Source organism: Falco biarmicus, chromosome 7 (assembly GCF_023638135.1).
Source record: "Falco biarmicus isolate bFalBia1 chromosome 7, bFalBia1.pri, whole genome shotgun sequence".
Classification (NCBI taxonomy): domain Eukaryota; kingdom Metazoa; phylum Chordata; class Aves; order Falconiformes; family Falconidae; genus Falco; species Falco biarmicus.
The window spans coordinates 73,064,132-73,081,080 of record NC_079294.1 but is presented as its reverse complement, the minus strand read 5'-3'; the positions used below and the strand labels follow the sequence as shown (position 1 = coordinate 73,081,080).

Sequence of the window (16,949 nt, the reverse complement as noted above, 5' to 3'; positions counted from 1 at the left end):
TTTCAGATGGGGTACCCACATGCAAGTGCTAGAAAGATAAGGCAGCTTCTAGTTTTCTTTAATTTATGGACTTCAAATTAAAAAGATACTGTAAATATAATCTGGAGGATTCAGCGCAGCTCTCAAAGAGAATAAACCAGACAGAGTGAACTCTGGTCCTTCCTTCTTGTTCATACGTAATAAAGATACACGACCTGTTAGGTAGCTCCAACACAGCATGAGAACCCCTCAGCTGCCTTTACACCCTGTGAGCCCTTTCTTCCTGAAAAGGCAAATTTTCAGCTCACCTAATGGTTTAAAGGGAAAAAGCGTTAAAGGCAGCAGAAGCAGATGCTGTGCCCACTGACATTCGACAAGTCGGATGCAGCGAGCGTGAGGGGACTTTGCAGCCCTGCAACTGCAGAGGGATTATTTGCAGTTGCCACACAGCCCGCGGCACAGGGCTACAGACAGACAAACGTCCCTTATTTGCAGGAGCTTCTCCCCAGGAAAGGAAGAACACTGTTCTCAGCACGCGCAGAGACACCTACGTGTGTAGACACTCACACACCAGCCCCTCCAGCTAACGAGCAGCCTAATGGCGACCCACAAAACACACAGACCCGCCACTGGAAACCAAGTCCAAGTGCCCAACTTGAAAAACGAAAGAAAGAAAATCCCCGTGTCCTGGCCATACTTTATTACAGATCATTACAACCTGCTTGATAATTAATTTCCTCTGGTGGCTCTAACTGGCTCACAGCCCTTGTCCTGAATGCGAGGCCAGTTTAGGTGAAACATTAAATCCTCATCCTTTCGCACCACTGAGACAGCTGTGCTCCCAGTGCTGCACATGTCTCCCTTCCTCAGTGAGCTCTACCCCACAGGGAGAGAAGAAAACCTTGCCGGATGAACGAGGGCATAAAAAGGCAAGGATTTCTGTTTTGAGATCGAAACAGCTTCAAAATAATAAATTATATATTATTTCTGGTCAAGAGCTAATCAATAAAATACACTGACTGGATTTTCTGAGTGCCATGCGTGTGTGGTCATATACTGCCAACAAAGAGCTAGAAATGTGCAGCATAATCCGGTGCTGGAGTCATCGCACAAAGCGTGGCAACAGGTTTTCCTGAAGATGTCCAGGCACAGAAGGCTGCGAGCACCCACGCCGCCCCTGTGCATGCCGGAACCCAAAAGCCAGCTCTGATGCCGGCATCCTTAATTCTTCTGCAGGGAGTAAAAAGGATCGGTGAGTTCCTCGGCATGTGCCAGGACAAACGCGTGTCTTAACACCTCCTCCAAGGGAAAGGGCCTTCCCAGAAAGGGGGAAAAAGGAAAGGGAAAAAACCCGGCTGGGAGATGGAGGGGAGCCTGGCCTCGCTGAGCAGGCCGAGCCGGTGACCTTCCCGGCGCACGCCGGGCCCGAGCTCCACGGCAGGAGCGGTGCCCTCTCCGCTCCGTCCCGCTCGCGGGATCCAGCAGCCCTTACGGGACGCCCGGCCGGCTCGGCCACGTTGTCACTGACCGTGTCGCCCCCGGGACCGGCCCCACCAGCAAGGGCTCCGGCGTGGCGGCTCGGCCGCTCGTCCTGTGGCACCGGGGCACCCGGCGGCCCCCCCGGTAGCAGCTGAGGGGGCCGGAGCCCGGAGCCCGCTCCGAGGGGCTGCGCCCGCCCCCCCGCCGCGCACGCACAGCCCGTGCTCCCCAAACGCCTTTGGGAAAATGCGACCCCGGGAGTCCCCCGCGAGGGGCCGCGACCCCCCACGGCACCCCGAAAGGGCTGGGGTGCAGCACCCCGGGGGAAGCAGCCCGCCCGGGGCACCCCAGGCCCCTCGCCTCCCAACCCTCCGTGCACAGACGGGGGAGCAAGAGGGGGCGACTCCCCGCCCCGGGCCACCGCTGCCCCCTCAGAAACGCATCCCGCGCCCAGCCACCCCCAGACCTGCCCCGGCGGTGACCCCGCACGCGGGGGATTCCCCCCCTGCAGCCATGGGGGCTCCATAACCCCCCCCACGCACCCGTGGCGGTGGGACACGCGGGGGCCCAGTGTCCCCCCCCGCGGCAGGGGGATCCGCACCCCACGCACACGGTGAGACCCCCGGGCACACAGCCAGGGCGGCGGGGGGGGGGGGGGCACAGCCGGGGAGACCCCCAGGCCCACCCGCTCCCTGGGTGCCCCCGGGCCTTCCCCCCGGCGCCGTAGCCGCGAGGAAGGTGACCCCCGCGGTGGCAGGGGGGTGACCCCGCACTTCTGGAGGGTACCCGACCCCCACAGACGGGGGGGGGGCTCTCCCCGACGGTCACGGGGGGGCACACACCCCCGTCCCAACGGTCACGGAGCGACGCCCCCGGGACACGGCGCCGGCGCCCAGCCACGGGAGGGGGCCTAAACCAGCCGGGGGGGCTCGAAGGCCGCAGGGTGGGTCCCGGCCCCAACGGCCGCGGGGGAAGGCCCCACGGCCACAGCGGGGGGAACCCGAGCCGCAGCGCCGCGGCGGCAGCAACCACCCGGGCCCCACGGTCACGCGGGGTAGCGGGGCCAAGGCCCAACGGCCACGGGTGTCCCCGACCGGCGCCCCCCCCGCCCGCACACTCCGCCGGGGCGCCGCGGGGCTGGGCCCGCACTCACCCGGCTCCGCTCCCGTCCCGGGCGGCCCTAAGTCTCCTCCATGGGGCCGCCTGGCCGCTCCGCCGGCAGCTAGGGGCCGGCCGCCGGGGCCGCCATGCCACCCGCGCCTCGGGCCGCGCCGCGCCGCGCAGGCCGCGCCGGTGTCCGCCTGGCGGGGCGGGGCGGGAGGGCGCTCGGCTCCGCTCGGCTCCGCTCGGCTTGGCGGGGACGCGGCAGCCCGGAGCCGGAACCCGACCGGCGGCCGGAGCGGGGTGGCGCGGGCGCGGCGCAAAACCCGGACGGCGGAGTCCCGGAACGGGAGGGCGGAGAACACCGCCCCCGGCGGGCGGCAAACGCGGCGCCGCCCGCACAAAGGGGGCGCCGGCGCCCGACAGCCGCGGCCGGAAAACACGGAGACCGGATCGCGATCGGGAGCCGGGGCGCAGGAGCGGCGAACAAAGCCCGGAGCGGAGCAGTTCCCCCCCGAGAAGCCGGAACCGCCGCGGTGCCACCTCGGAAAGCGGTGGGGGGAAGCACCTTTCTGGGGGTATTTCACACGCTGCGGGGGGCCGTGTGAGACCCCATTGCCCGGCACGGGACAGGGTGAGCGACCCGTCCTGGGAAGCAGTGCCCCGAGACGGGGAATTTGATGGGCATTGGTTGTGATGGGCAGGTCACGAGCCCCACAGTCCCTTTGTCCCACGGGGACAGTACAAGACCCCACTCTGTCACAGCCTTGTCCAAAGGCGCTGCGCTGCGCTCCTGGGATGAGGAGCGGGAGCTGGAAACCCCAGGGCTGTGGCATGTGGAGCCCAGCCTGGGTGCAACCCCTGGGTGCTGAGCACATCCTCCCTGGGTGCTTCTCCACCCTGGGTGCCTGGTGTCCTGAGCATCCTGCTCATCCCAGGCCGTGCCGGTAAGGAGCAGGGCAGGGCAGCAGAGACATCAGTGACTTATTGTGAAAGACATCCACCACATAACCAGATGCTCCTTCTCCATGCACCTGTCTTCTGCCTGGAAGAGCATCTCCCCAGCCTTGGCCCCACAAGCGCTTCCTTTGGGCCAGCTGCTTAAGTGTCGATGCCTTCCACCTCCAGGAAAGATGCTCCAGGGAGCTGCAGGCAGCTCAGGCAAAGCAACCTCAGTGTCCTGCCTCTCCCACCCAGCCACCAAGGCCAAGTCCTCTACTGCCTCCTTCCCCCCACAGCACCAGGACCACAGGATGCCACCCCAAGTCCCCTGTCTCTCTCCAACTCCACTCCTATGGGCATCACTGACATTTCCCCTTGCTCTCAAAGCACACGGACCCAAGAAAGGAAGACCTCCACAATACTTGAAGAGAAAAACATGCCAGGAAGCCACCGGTGTCCCAGCACAGCAGACTGGGACCACACTGGTGGGACACAAGTGACAGGACAGGCTGGTGGATGGGGGATGCAGCCAGAGGAAGAAGGAAGCCGCAGAAGCCCGTCTCCCTCTGCCATGTCAAACAGCAGCTCCCATACCACAACCTCCAGGCTGTGCCTGGGCGACTCAGAGTTGAAACACCCACAGAGGTTTTCCAAATGAGGAATGATGTGGGTGGGCATTGAATCCAGAGCCACCATTGCCAGCATCTCAGAGATCCCATAGGCAGCAAAAGGAATGAGAAGACAACACCTGGAGCAAAGGACAGTGCTAGCGGGATCATTTCCAGCGCTGCAGCATCCAGCTGCTGAGTTTCAGGGGGTGCAGGCAGCTGCCACGAAGGCTTCACACCCTCCTCCTCTCTGCTGGGGTAGTGACAGGAACAGAGGCAGAGGGCTGGGACAACCTGCAACCAGTGATCGCGCCAAGCAGCTGAGCCAGCAGCCCTGCTCTGCTCCCCACCATGTCCCTGAGCAGGAGGGGGGATGCTAGCAGTGCTCTGGGGTTGCTCTGTCCCCTCCGGAGCAGGGTGGGCTCCAGGGAATGAGGAGGAGTACTTAGACCACAACAAGGCAGAGCCTGGAGCAACATGGCAGGAAAAGCTCACAGCCCAGTGAACACAAATGTGTAATGAGCACAGACACAGCAATGCGGGGAGATGCTGAATATGAAGGATTAAAAAAAGAAAAAAAAAAAAGGAGAAATTAATCTTATTCATAAGGTAGGACAGGTTTTTAACTCCAGCACACAGCTGCTGGAGGGGGGGCTCAGCTTTGTGGGGTGGCTGCTGCTTTGATACAAATCAGGAGAGAAGGCTGGGCGCTTCCCGGTGATGGTGATGCCAAGAGTGCTCCTGTGAGCAGAAAGCCTCCGAGCAGGAACAGAGGCCACCTCTCGCCCCGAGTCCCCAGCTTCGGCAGGGCTCAGGCTCTCTGGCTGTTAGGAGCCATCCCTCTCATCCCCCAGTTCCTTGCTCTTCTCCTATGAGGCCATTGATGTGCCTGACCCCCTCCAGCCAAAAAGACCCTGAGGCACATTTTGGGGAGGGAGATGCTGCCAAAGCCAGGATGGAGCTACCTCCTGCCTGCAGAGATGGATGGAGCTGGGCTGGACGCTGCTCGCGAGCTCCCCTTGCCCGTCCTGGGATCTGGTGCTCACAGGAGATGTGGAGATGCCAGCGCTTGGTTGAATCCCATCCTGTCAAGCCCCATCTCCCACCCACCCTTGTCCACAGTGCATGACTTCCCGGGAAGCACAGGGCTGTTGGGCAAGAGCTCAGTGAAAACACATCTCTTTTAATGCTTTTGGAACACAATGGATAAAGCAATACCTAAAAACTGTGGGATCTGTCTTGCACCTGCTTTCCAGAGTTGAGGATCATCCTGGCACCCTTCTGTGGCAGTCAGGGTGCTTCCTGGGAACAAAGCGCTGCTCCCCCGAGGCTCACCCCATCGATTTCTGCTTCATTAACCCCTTCTTTGCTCCCTGATGGATCTTTGCATCCAGCTTCCCTGTAAAGAGGGGATTAAAAAAAAAAAAAAGAAAAGAAAAAAACACAACAAATTCTCATCACTCTTTATTTTTAAATGCTATTTGCAATGCAAATAAGCTGGAGGCAGCAAGGTCTCCTAGTTAGTGTGTTCCTGTCACATTCAATTATCATGCTTGAGGAGCCAGGCGTTTCCAGCCACCATGGCCTCCCTCTGCAGGCGTGACACCGGAGAGCCAGGGGCAAATATGTCCAACATGGCAAAGAGATGCTGAAGAGGGAGAAATTCAGCAAGGTGGAGAGTAAATTAACATCTAGTACTTGCCTGCCTGCCACTACCAGGGGGGAAACCGATCCCTTCGCTTGCCCGCAGGATGCATGTCAACACATTTGAAGGAGATGGGAGACCATCAAGGACCATGCTGCAGTCATGTTTCTTCACAGTGTGGCAGAAAGCTGGGCTTGGGGACAATAAACCCTCAGCTTGGGGATGTTGATGCAATGGGGCACACAATGTCATGGGGACCAACTGCTCAGTGCTGCCAAGTGCCAGGTTGGCGGCGTCCAAGGCCACCAACTGGGAGGGCCATGCTGCCTTTGCCACTGGGCAGTGCCTCTGGGAGCCCAGGTGCCCATGGCCAGCTGCTCCAGTGAGACCCAGAGAAAGCACTTGCCTCCCCTTGTCCTTCACAGCCCTTTGGTGGCTTTGCTGCCAGCTCCGCTTTCCTGCCTGGGAGAGGAGCAGGACACCAGAACACGAGATCTGGGGAACTCCTGTAGAAGAAGCCAAAAGCCAGGCACAGCAAGCAAGCCAGGAGGGAGATGTGCTGCCTCAGAGGAGCATCCCTGTACCCCTCTCCCTGTCTGTAAAAAAGCAAGCATGCTCCCGCTCTCCCAGGCAAAGCTCTCTCCTCCAAAAGGGAGAGGAAGAAAAGGAAAGTGACCTTAAGCGATGCAGCACGGCAAAGACCCAGCCTCCCAGAGAAGCTCTGCTGTCAGCCAGCACAAGTCACCTCCTCTAATGCCATGTCTCCCTGGGAACTCGCCTCCCTGCTCCTGCTCCCCTGCATCTTCCCATCCTCCAAATGCCAGCCTCATCCTGCCTCTGTCTGTAGCTGAGAGCAGGGATGGGACTCCAACACAGACCCCATTCTGAGCTGGGGAGGGTGGCCCCAGTCCCTGGGGAGCATCTCTCGCACCCATTGGGAGGGACATGGGGGTCCGCTGTGGTCATACCGTCAGGAAGGTAGGCAAGGGGATCAGAGTTTGATCCTAAGGAGATGGACAGACAAGAGCCCATCCCAGCAAAATCCCAGTGAGGTGAATGGAGCCAGAGCTGGCAGCACTTCATCCAGGTCCCTCAGCATTATCCCTCGGGGGGATCAATCCTGGTACCACCCTGTGGGTGAAGCACAGCCCATGTGGTCTCTGGGACCACTACATTCCTCCAACCCAGCTACAGCACACAGTAGACCTAATCCCTGGTGGAGACAAGAACCACTAGGCTCCAAACCAGTCCCACTTTGGCCACTGCTCCAAAAACTGCCAGTAAATGCTCATGTGCCATGAGAAGCAGGTGCTTGTCCAGAGAAAATGGCTCCAAACCAGCCAGAGACCATCACCTTCCCTTCAAACCAAGAAAACTTCTCGATTTCAGCCCAACGAAGAGCCTGACAATACTTTTCCCAGCAGAGGTAGGTTACAAAACAGCTTTGCTCAGGATGTCCCACCAGGACAAAACAGCCTCCCTGAAACCAGTCTTCCTCCTTCAGCTTGGGTTTTGGGCCAGCCTTCCTCCTGTCTGAGCCTGAGAAGGAAGTAAGTTCAATGCACCAAAACCATAACACGTGTGAAAAAAAGACATGAGCAACAGTTTGCAAGTCACCATGCCATATATCCCTAAACTGAAACACAGCTACGGTCAGGCTGAAATTAGGAGCAGAAACACCAGCCCGCAGCCCATGGGACACAAAATGCTGTCTGCAAAATTTCTCCACCATCACAAATGAGAAAACTAAAACTGAGGCCAAGCAAAAGGGCAAAATAGGGCATTAATGGGAGCATCTGTTTTCAGACAGCGTTCTTGTCCTGTGCCGTAGTTAGGAGGTGGAGGAGATCCAACATCCCCTCTGCCACCCTCTGTGGGAGAAGACTTCTCCTACCTGCCTAAGGGTGGGGAAGAAGCCCCCTCCTTGCAGTGGCTGGAAACAGCAATGGGCACCCTACGTGGCTGAGCCAGGACAGCCAGACTGTCTGGAAGCAGTGTGTCAGACCACTGTGTCACCAAGCTGTGGGGTTTTTGGCAGGAGAAAGGCAGCAAGTTCACGCTTTGCTCCATGCTCTGGTCCCCCATCACCAACACTGTGTCATCTCCAGGGCTAGAAGCTTCATATTTACCATGCCTGCCTGCTCCTCCTGGACCCCAAAAGTGATCAGAAGGCTCCTCTGCTCTGCCAGCTGGCAAACATAAAACACCACACAGGTAACCTTTAGGAAAAGGCTAAAAATAAGGCAACAGCCCCAGGGTCCCCTTCTTTTTCCACTCAATGATTTAAGGACTCTCATTTCACACTGTGACGTGTCCCTTCACCCTCTCCTTTACACTCTTCCAGCCGTCGGCTGTTGAAGAGTGGCTTCTGAGCGATGCTTGAGGGAGGCTTCAGGGAAGCTTTGCCTGGATTCAAGGAAATCACCCCTGAGAACTGCCAGGAAGCTTTGTCCTCAAGTGCTAAAACTAAGCAGGAATGTGTCTGGGGAAAGCCATGCTCCCAGATGCAACACAAACACAGTACTCATCCCTTCCACACAAACAATAACCCTGGCAGCAAAAATTGAGCTATGTTACTTCTTTTTTTCCCCTCCCCATGCTGCTAGAAACAGCTAACTTGCAACAGAGAAGCATTCGGATGTCACTGTGGCAAGGTCCATGCTGTTATCTGGCAAGGAAAACCACTATGGCTTGGCTTCCCAACAAGACAAACTGGCATTTTGTCATGGTTTGAGCCAGGCTTCAAGAAGACCGGGGCAGCCGGTGAGCTCAGGTGGGGACATGAGCCAGCACCTTCCCCCTGCTCTGCTTCCAGCTTGGAGAATTAAGCTTTTGACTGCCTCAGATGTAATGCCAGCTCCTATTAAAACAGCGCCTTACTCCAATGAAAGGTCAAAGGCTTCCCTGCTCCTTCCCAAGGCTGTCACAAATATCACCCAGACAGACGATGTCCCCTCCGGGAGGTGAATATGCAACTCCACAGTCTCCCCTGCCGCTGCTCTCATGACAGCTCCTGTCGGGATGGAGGGCAGGAAAGGCAAGGCCAGCAGCAGGAGCAGGCAGCACAGCCAGCCGCCAGCACAGCCAGCTTCCTTCCAGGCTGTTAGACTGATCCTTCTCCAAGCAGGAAAGTGTCACAACACAAAGCAGACAATGTGACAGATGGGGAGGGGACTGGCAGCACCTGCACCCAGCGAGGCAGACAAGCAGAAGCCGGCTGCCCTGTGCTCACACCACACAGCAGCTTCCCCTTAGCCACCACCGGCTGAATGCAGGCAGATGTGGCAGTGAAGGGGCATGAGAGCACCTGTACAAGAGCAAGGAGAGGTTAAAACAAGGGGAAAAAAAAAAAAGAGGAAAAAACCCCACAGCAGCTGCTCCAGCACGCCACAGCAATGAGGCTGTTCTACCGCAAAAAGATGTTTGCATCCTAAATAACTCGGTGCAGCCCTGCCTGCTCACTGGCACACCGGGAAAGACCTGTCCCTGCAGGAGGACAGTGCCACTAGCAAGATCCAAGTGCTGCAGCTCACCAAGCACCGTTTGTCACCATTGGCTGAACACACCTCCCAGTTGTTGCTACAAAGGCTGTGAAGAAACCAAATCGTTTTGCCTTCTCAGTACCCCAGCAGGGCATGAATACCCCCAATACCCAGGAAGAGACTGAAGCCGTGGGAGAATGGTGCTTCTCCGAGCACAGATGGGAAAAAAAAAGCTCTCAAAAACAACAGAAAAAAAATCCTACACTGTGCTTCAAAAGCCCTTACCTAACTGGTACTGAGAAATACTGCCACCCCTCTGCTACTAGATAACTACTCCTAGAGAACCACACTGCAAATGAGAAAGAAAACCCAGTCATCAGCTCTGCTAAACAAACAGCCAAGACTATTTTTCCTTATGCTGCTTTTAGCCCATCAAATTAATTTTTCACATCCCCTGAAAGCGTGTACAGTGCCTTCTCCAGGCTGTGTGGTGGGGAGGCTGCTAATAAGGATGGAAGCTACTGCAGGCTCCCCAGCTGCTGCATCCCTCCTCCATCCTTTTTACAGCAGCGGGTAGGAATAACTGGCAGCCTGCAGAGGGGCTGGTGGGCTCATAAAAGGGACTAACAACACTGGCAAGCGGAGCACGGACAGATGCTGCGGTGCTTCCCTGCAACTCTGCCAGGACACCCCATCATGCTGGCCTACGGATGAAGAACATCCATCTGGCCCTGCAGCTCTTGCTGCTTCAAGTCCTCACCATCCTCACAGGCAAAAGGGTAATTTTGAACACAGACAAGGAGCTAGCATGGGTCTGCCTGAGCATCGCCGCACTGGCTCGTATCCTGACTCAGGCTGATGCCAGAAGCGGATCAGCTGCAGACACAAGCGCTCTTTGACTCCTGAGTGTTTGGAGAGGCAGGAAGAGGCATGTATTTAGAAGGAAGCAACATCTGGGGAAAGGGGAACCAAAGACAAAAAAAAATATTACAGATGTATTCAAGTCATTAAACAAACACCTACAGATCAAAGAGCACAGGGCAAAGGTTGCGAACTCATATGGCAAAGGCAAGCAGAGATGGTGATGAGAGCAGGCATGAAAGGCCAAGGGGGGCATCTGTGGAAACTTTACTACTTACAGATTTTGGGTTTTCCTTTGATGGGAAACTTCACAACCATCTCCTGGGGATTAGTGCAGATAAAGACAAATGGAGACCCAGACTCCTGGCTCAGATCCGGATACTGCAGAACACAGAGACACACAGAAAACAGAGTCAGGCAAACTGCCATGGGTTTGGAAAGAGCTCGACAATCAGGAGCAGAGAAATCATTATTTAAGAGATGGGTTATATCTAGGCTGTAGCAGCTCAGACTAAACCAGTTCAAGAACTTTCAATGAAAAAAAAACCAAACACCCATTGCAGCTTTGGATCTCAATCAGTGAGCCCCTCTCTAAGTCTCTTCTCATCATGCCTCTGCTAGAGCTTGCTCCCTTTTCGAATCTGCTCACCAAGCTGCTTCCCTGTGTGCTCCTTAATCCTTCTCAGCCCCCTTTAGCACCGACCTGTGTTTCACTGCCTAAAAGGTGTGGTTTCACACTTGCCTTAAGCTGATCTAAAGCACGAGGCATCAACAGAGAGGCGGCTGGGGATCCTGCCAAGCTTGCCTTGCTTTGTGCTGGGACAAGCATGAGACCAATTTTCAGTCCAACGCATTCCCAGATTCAGCTGACCAGGGATGTAGGTACCCCCACTAAACCCCTGCCAGTCACGGGCAGCACACCAGCACCTCAACCGAAACAGCTTGGCAAATCCAACAAAATGATGGCCAGCAAAGGGTGGCCACCTCTTCTGTTGAAGCAGCTGTCCCAGCTACAGGTACTTCTACTACAGATACCCCACCTCTTCCCCACAAAGCTCAGTCCAAACACAAGGGCTTTGATATTTGGAGAATGGGCACCATCCTGCTGTGGGGGACACAGCCCTTGAGATTCCTCTGAATGTAAAGGGCAAGCAACAGAAAAATGCTTGCAACACACCAAGCTGATGGCTTGGAGAAGCCAGCCATCTCCACACAAGGCTGTCTCCAAACATGGAGTCTACAGAGAGATTTCACTGTGATGAAGACACAGGGGAATTTTAATAGGGAGAGAATAAACAGATTGTTTCTCTCATTAACCATGGGGAGAAAAAGGAGAGAAAAAAAACACTCAATGAGGGAAGTGCACCAAGGTCCTCTGGATGCAGCTCAGCCTCACTGGTGTTTAGAAGTGAAATGCAAGACAGTAATAAAAAAATGCATATGCCAACCATCACTTCAGATTCTCCATTAGCTACAATGCTGTGCTGACAGGGTCAGAGGTGACAGCATGCCATGAAGGTGCTCCAGCCCAGGAAACCCTGTTCAAACAGACTGCCAAAGTGGGTTTTTTTCTTCCATGGGAAAAACTGCTGCCTTTTTTTTTTCTTTTTTTTTCCTTTTCTCCCCTGCCTTTCTCAAGCAGATCTGTCAAGGCTGCTGTAGGGGACAGGATGCCAGACCAGATGGAGCAGCGTGTCCTGGCAAATCCCCCATTTGTTACTAACAAATGACTCCTAGGCTGAGTGTTTGAAAAGCTCTTACTGACCTGCCAAGATGAGTTTGGTTTTGCCCTGGAACAGCTGGGCATGGAGAGGGAAGCAGGGAGCAACCCACCCTCCCTGTGCTGTAGCGGGGTTTGGCAGCATTGCCAGCAGTTAGGGGAGATTTACAGAAGCCTGACACTAGGATTGGATCAACCGGAGAAAGCATTTCCAGCCCCTCTCATTTTACAACAACGTGTAAGAGCTGTTCACCGAGCAAGAGAGAGATGTACGTGCACTTAGCTGCTCTGTACAACACCCGCGCTGGAGGAGAAAGAGCCACACTGATCTGCATTGCACGCGGACACCCTGCTGTACCAATCTGGGGTTGGACAGGTTTCTTCCTCTTTTTTTTTTTTGGCTGAGCCATGTTACTTGACTTGCTTCCACTGCTCCATGCCAATGCCAAGGATTTTCATTTCCCATTTGCAGGGAAGGAGGATCTTGGAAGGTTAGAAAGAGCCAACGTGAATATCCCCCACCAATGCCTGGTAAGTGCAAAATGCTGGCACTGCTTTATTGCTCTCAGCATCACGCGGGTGACTAGTGGCCGCTCTGCAGCCAGAGGACCTGACCTACTCTGCAGCTCCCACAACAGCACAGCCTCTGAAGGTCACACCATAAAGCAGGGGGTGTAAGTCACCATCCAAATCTGGTCGCAGAGATAGTCCATCCCCACTCTACTACATACGGTTCAACCAGTGGCTTCTTCAACCAGGTTGTGTGTCTGGAACCAGTGTGCCATAGAGGTCTTGCTGCCTGGAGTACAGCTGCTTCCTGTATCTCCTCAGACACCATCTCCTAGGTGGACCTGGACATCACCATGTCCCCCACACACACACACCTTACAATCCCACACACAAGGAACATTCCCTTAACAGGCACCCTGGCATCAGCAGTAAAAGCAACAGTGAGGTTGGTTTCTCTACTGACAGCTTTCATCCAAAACCAGGATCAAACCTTCAGCTCCAAAAGCTTCCAGCTCAATCCAATCCCAAGGCTGAGGCGGATGCCACAGCTGTGACTTGGGTTTACACTTCCACACTGCAGCCTTTTATCTTTGCTCACAGGGTACATTTCTGTATGTGTGCCAAATCTGTTCACGTCTTGCATTTTAAAAGCCTTGGTCCTTCCTCTGGCATCTCACTCCTGGGAGGCAGGGAAGGAGCCTCTTATCAAGCTGCTACATTTAAGGCTTCCTATTGTAGGGAAACATCTTATCCCATCCTGGTAAACAACAAAAGCAGAATATTCCTGCCTGCCAGAGGTGAGAAAAAGCTGTAACCCTTTCCTCTGCCTAGAGACAAGATGCTCCCAGGTGGAGAGATGAGACTGAGCTCCCACAAGATGCTGAGCCAATCTAATGTCCAGGCTCCCCTCTTCCCCCAGTCCCTGCCACAAGTTAATTCTCCTCATTCACCTGCAGAAATTTAGGGAGTTTTTGGGTAAAGTCAGTTTTCTGCCAGGTTAATGGACCAAACTGCTCAAAGAAGGGTCCAGCGAAGCAGGTGAACAGCAGGAGTGTGTGGCCAGGGGCTGGTAGGAACAGAGACTCCTCTTGGAGAGCAGCAAAAAATTAGATGTGCCTGCTGCACCCTTGAAACCACTGCCTGCAAACTGAATAGAGAAACAGCCAGATATGATTTTGCCACACATCATGAGGACCACGACCACAGCCTCTCCCCAGCACACCTATAACTAGCTGCCAATATTTCACGTTTAGAAACCACCTCCATGGACCTCATTCCCTAGAGGTCACTGGAGCTGTCAGTATTTCCTTCCCAAAATTCGTTGTTATTTAGTCCCTTAAACAGTGCTTGCTCTTAATGTCATGCATGACCACCATGAGCAACATCACCTTAGCCACCACCAACTCTATCTACGCTATCTGCTCTGGTCGTAACAAGACCAAGACAGACAGCATCTGAATGGCAGCACTCCTCCACCTCTGTGGCTCTTTCTGCAGCTTAGCTAGGACATCGGTACCTACCTGCCCCGTGCCAAAGGTGCCTCTCCTATTGGCAGCTACTCAGCTGGCTTCTGGTCTCAGCAGAGACGCTGCCACCAAAACACCAAACACGTTCTTGTCCCCATTACATTTTCCAAAGCTGCCCAAGTGTCTAACAAGTAAAAAACCTAATTTCTCAATGTCGCTGCTGTAAGACATCAGTCAAATCACTCTACAATTTGCAACGTGGTAAGTTTAGCAGAGGGAGAACAAACTTACTCCCAACTGCTACACCCCACAAGACAGCAACCACTGTCTGAGACTTGTAGTAAAAGTCCAAAAGCCACATCTACTGAGCCAGAGAGAGAAGGCAGAGCATATCCCCAGTAAAGAGGATCTGCAACAGCAGTTTTTTAAATAAAAGGTCATCTTGGAGAGAAACACTCTCCCTCTCTACTGGAGACCAAGAATCAAAACCAGCCAGGAGTCTGATGGGAGATGTTCCTTCTTAATTTCAATGGCACTCATCATTATAATCTTGAGGGTGTAAATAAGACAGGTGCCAGTACTCCAGGCTTTGACACTGCCTCTACTAGGAAGCAAGTTAGCATTTAGGAGAAGATGGTTAAAAAGGCTTTCTATAGCAAATATAGTCCAGAGGCCAGGTTGTCCCTGAAGAAGAAAACCCACCCTCCTCCAATCCTGCAGAGGAGCAGGAAAGCTTGAAGGAGAGGGCTTATGCAATATAACTATGGTGTAAAAAAAAAAAAAAAGAATGATTCAGCCTCCTTTCAGACCTTCTGCCACCTTGTAGCAGGCTTGCAACTAGACAGTTTGGAGGACGGTGGGCTCCGTGGGCTGCGAACAGCAGGCACAGCTTACCAACTGCTGCTCCAGCCCACTGCTTCACACAGTCAAAAACCCCACGTATACTCTCCATACATTGGCATCCACGCAACCACCACCCTCCCTGCTCGACCCATCTCTGCGACCACACTGGTTGGGCTTCAGTTTGCTGCTAACAGGTTTGTAAGACCCTAGCTGTGAAGAGATTAGCGGGGGGAGGCGGGGGGGAAGGCAGCTTAACACACAGAAAGAGCTCGAGGTTAAATGTAGCATCTGAGTACAAGCTGGAAAAGGGAGCTGAGCACTGAGCTCCTCCAAAAACTGGCCATCAGACCCACCCTCACATTCATCCTGGCTCTGGAGCTAGCGCTTTGAACATATATTAAGTGGCTATCAGATGTCCCCAACAGCCACCCCAAGCAAGCTGCAAGCAGGGATAATTGCTAATGAATGTTCCCTACACTTTGTTTTCACTATCCCTCATCTCCCATCACCAGCTCATCACCACCAGAAATAGCAGCAGGGCTGTCAGTCTCCCCACTCCACAGCACACAGCAAAAGAGCAAAGGAGGGGACAAGCCAGCTTGGAGCCAACAGAGACACAAACTCACCTTCTCTGACACTTGAGAAAAACAAAAAGTCCTGCTAATTCCCCCCACTCCAAATCTGTTAAAGTAAGTATTTTTGTTTTCTGATTTGGGTAAAGCCTGCAGCAGGATGCAGGGGCCATGCAGGCTTGCCCAGCATTGCTGGTAACAATGCAGAGCTCGGGACCCTTAGCTTGTCCCAATTCTGTCACAGCAGTAGAAAAAAAAAAAAAACCCACAGAGAAGGGCTGTCCTGAGCCCCTTGATTTCTTCACCCCTCCCCAATAAGCCATGTTGACATGAACCAAAGGCAGGGGAACTGAAAGAGCCGAAGCAAAACATGCCGGGAGGGAGCCAAACCATCACTAACAAGATGAGCTCTGCTCTGGTGCATCCAAGGAAGGAACAAAGGCACCACATGCAAGGGAGCAGCAGCTCCACGCAGCACAAAGCCAAAACACTCCCCAGCAGCTTCGTTAACGACCTTTCAAGAGCATCTTTTGCTCTCATTAAGGTCTCCAGACACAAAAGGAGACAAGTAAATGCAGTGCAAGAGACCAAATGCTAACACCGGCTGGGAATGGCCCCGGCGTTTTATACATGCTGGCCTACAGAGCCCTGCAATGCAGCCTGAGCTCTCCTCTGCTCTTCTTGCCCATTGAGCGTGCGAGTGCACAGCCCCAGTGCGCATCTCGGTTAGCCAGAGTGTGGCAGAGAATTGCACGCTGGAACCTGTAGTCCTCTGTTGGGTCACCACCATCCTCTCCATCTTAGAGCTGCCAGGGCGGTGGCCTTGGGGCATGGGCACCGAATGGCAAGGAGGTGGTAGAGATGTTCTGCAAGGTTAATAATGGAAAGGGTTGAATCATTTTCCTGGCATGTCTCCTCGGTGAACAACAGGGGAAATACAGCTCACTGCCAGGCAGCACTGGGCCAGGACACCAGCTCCAGCCTTCACTTCCCCACTGCTCTCCAAGACCTTCGAAATAAAAGAGGCAGCACTGGAAAGCAATGCTGTCTGGAAAGAATAAAAGCAAGCAGAGCCCATGTGTTGGCAAGAGAGCTCACCGTAAAATGCATTCAAAGGGTAAAAAAAATAATCTTGGCAGAGACTGTCCCCTCTGAAAGAGCAGGGCTGCTGTAACAAGCAGTGGCAATAAATCAGCTTTCTCCAGCAGGCAAAAACATGCACTAGGCTCTTCCCCAGGCGTTACGAGAAGCCCCAGGGCCATGTGCAAAGGAGAGGAGTGGGATGAGAGGCATCCCCCTGGGAGCCAGGCACAACTTCCTTCACCCCGTTTTCTCAGTGATTTGTGGGAAAGGCTGATCCACTCTTCTTTCATGCCTCATAAGCTTCATAGCTGTCAGACCAACATAACAGGTAATTAACTACTAAACAGCCATTTTCTCCTCCTCTCCGGAGGGAAATTGCTCACCATCCAGCTAGAAAATGTTTCTTTAGTGGTTTGCAAAAGGGAAAAGAAAGTCAAGAGTTTCTGGTGAGCAACAGGGGTGCCACAGCCAAAGAGGGGCATTTGCAGCAATGCCAGTAACACAGATACAGGGAAACAGGAAAAATGGAGCCATCAAAAATTAGAAAGATGATGATTATCCGGTTGTGGGAATCGGGCAAGCTCCCTGATTCCAGTTCCGGCACCACCAGTAGTAACCCTGGTTCCTGCCCGCAGCTACCCCACAGACCTGCTGGGGT

The 16,949-nt window shown here is 54.2% G+C and overlaps 1 protein-coding gene across 3 annotated transcripts in view; it reads right to left on the bottom strand.

Annotated features, from left to right (window-relative positions):
* TRIP4 (thyroid hormone receptor interactor 4) overlaps positions 1–16,949 on the bottom strand; it is a 51,158-nt gene that overhangs the window by 11,689 nt on the left and 22,520 nt on the right. Inside the window, exons 12-13 of one of the 3 annotated variants that reach the window (XR_008822862.1) lie at positions 10,376–10,478; positions 5,328–5,508 (exon numbers count right to left, since the gene is read on the bottom strand). Coding sequence is in view for 2 of the 3 variants with exons in the window: in XM_056344850.1 (XP_056200825.1) it covers positions 5,657–5,757; positions 10,376–10,478 (204 nt within the window). In the remaining variant the exon portion in view is untranslated. Of the gene's footprint in view, positions 1–5,272; positions 5,509–5,575; positions 5,758–10,375; positions 10,479–16,949 lie in introns of those variants that run through there. The other 2 variants (XM_056344849.1, XM_056344850.1) reach the window with 2 other exon arrangements.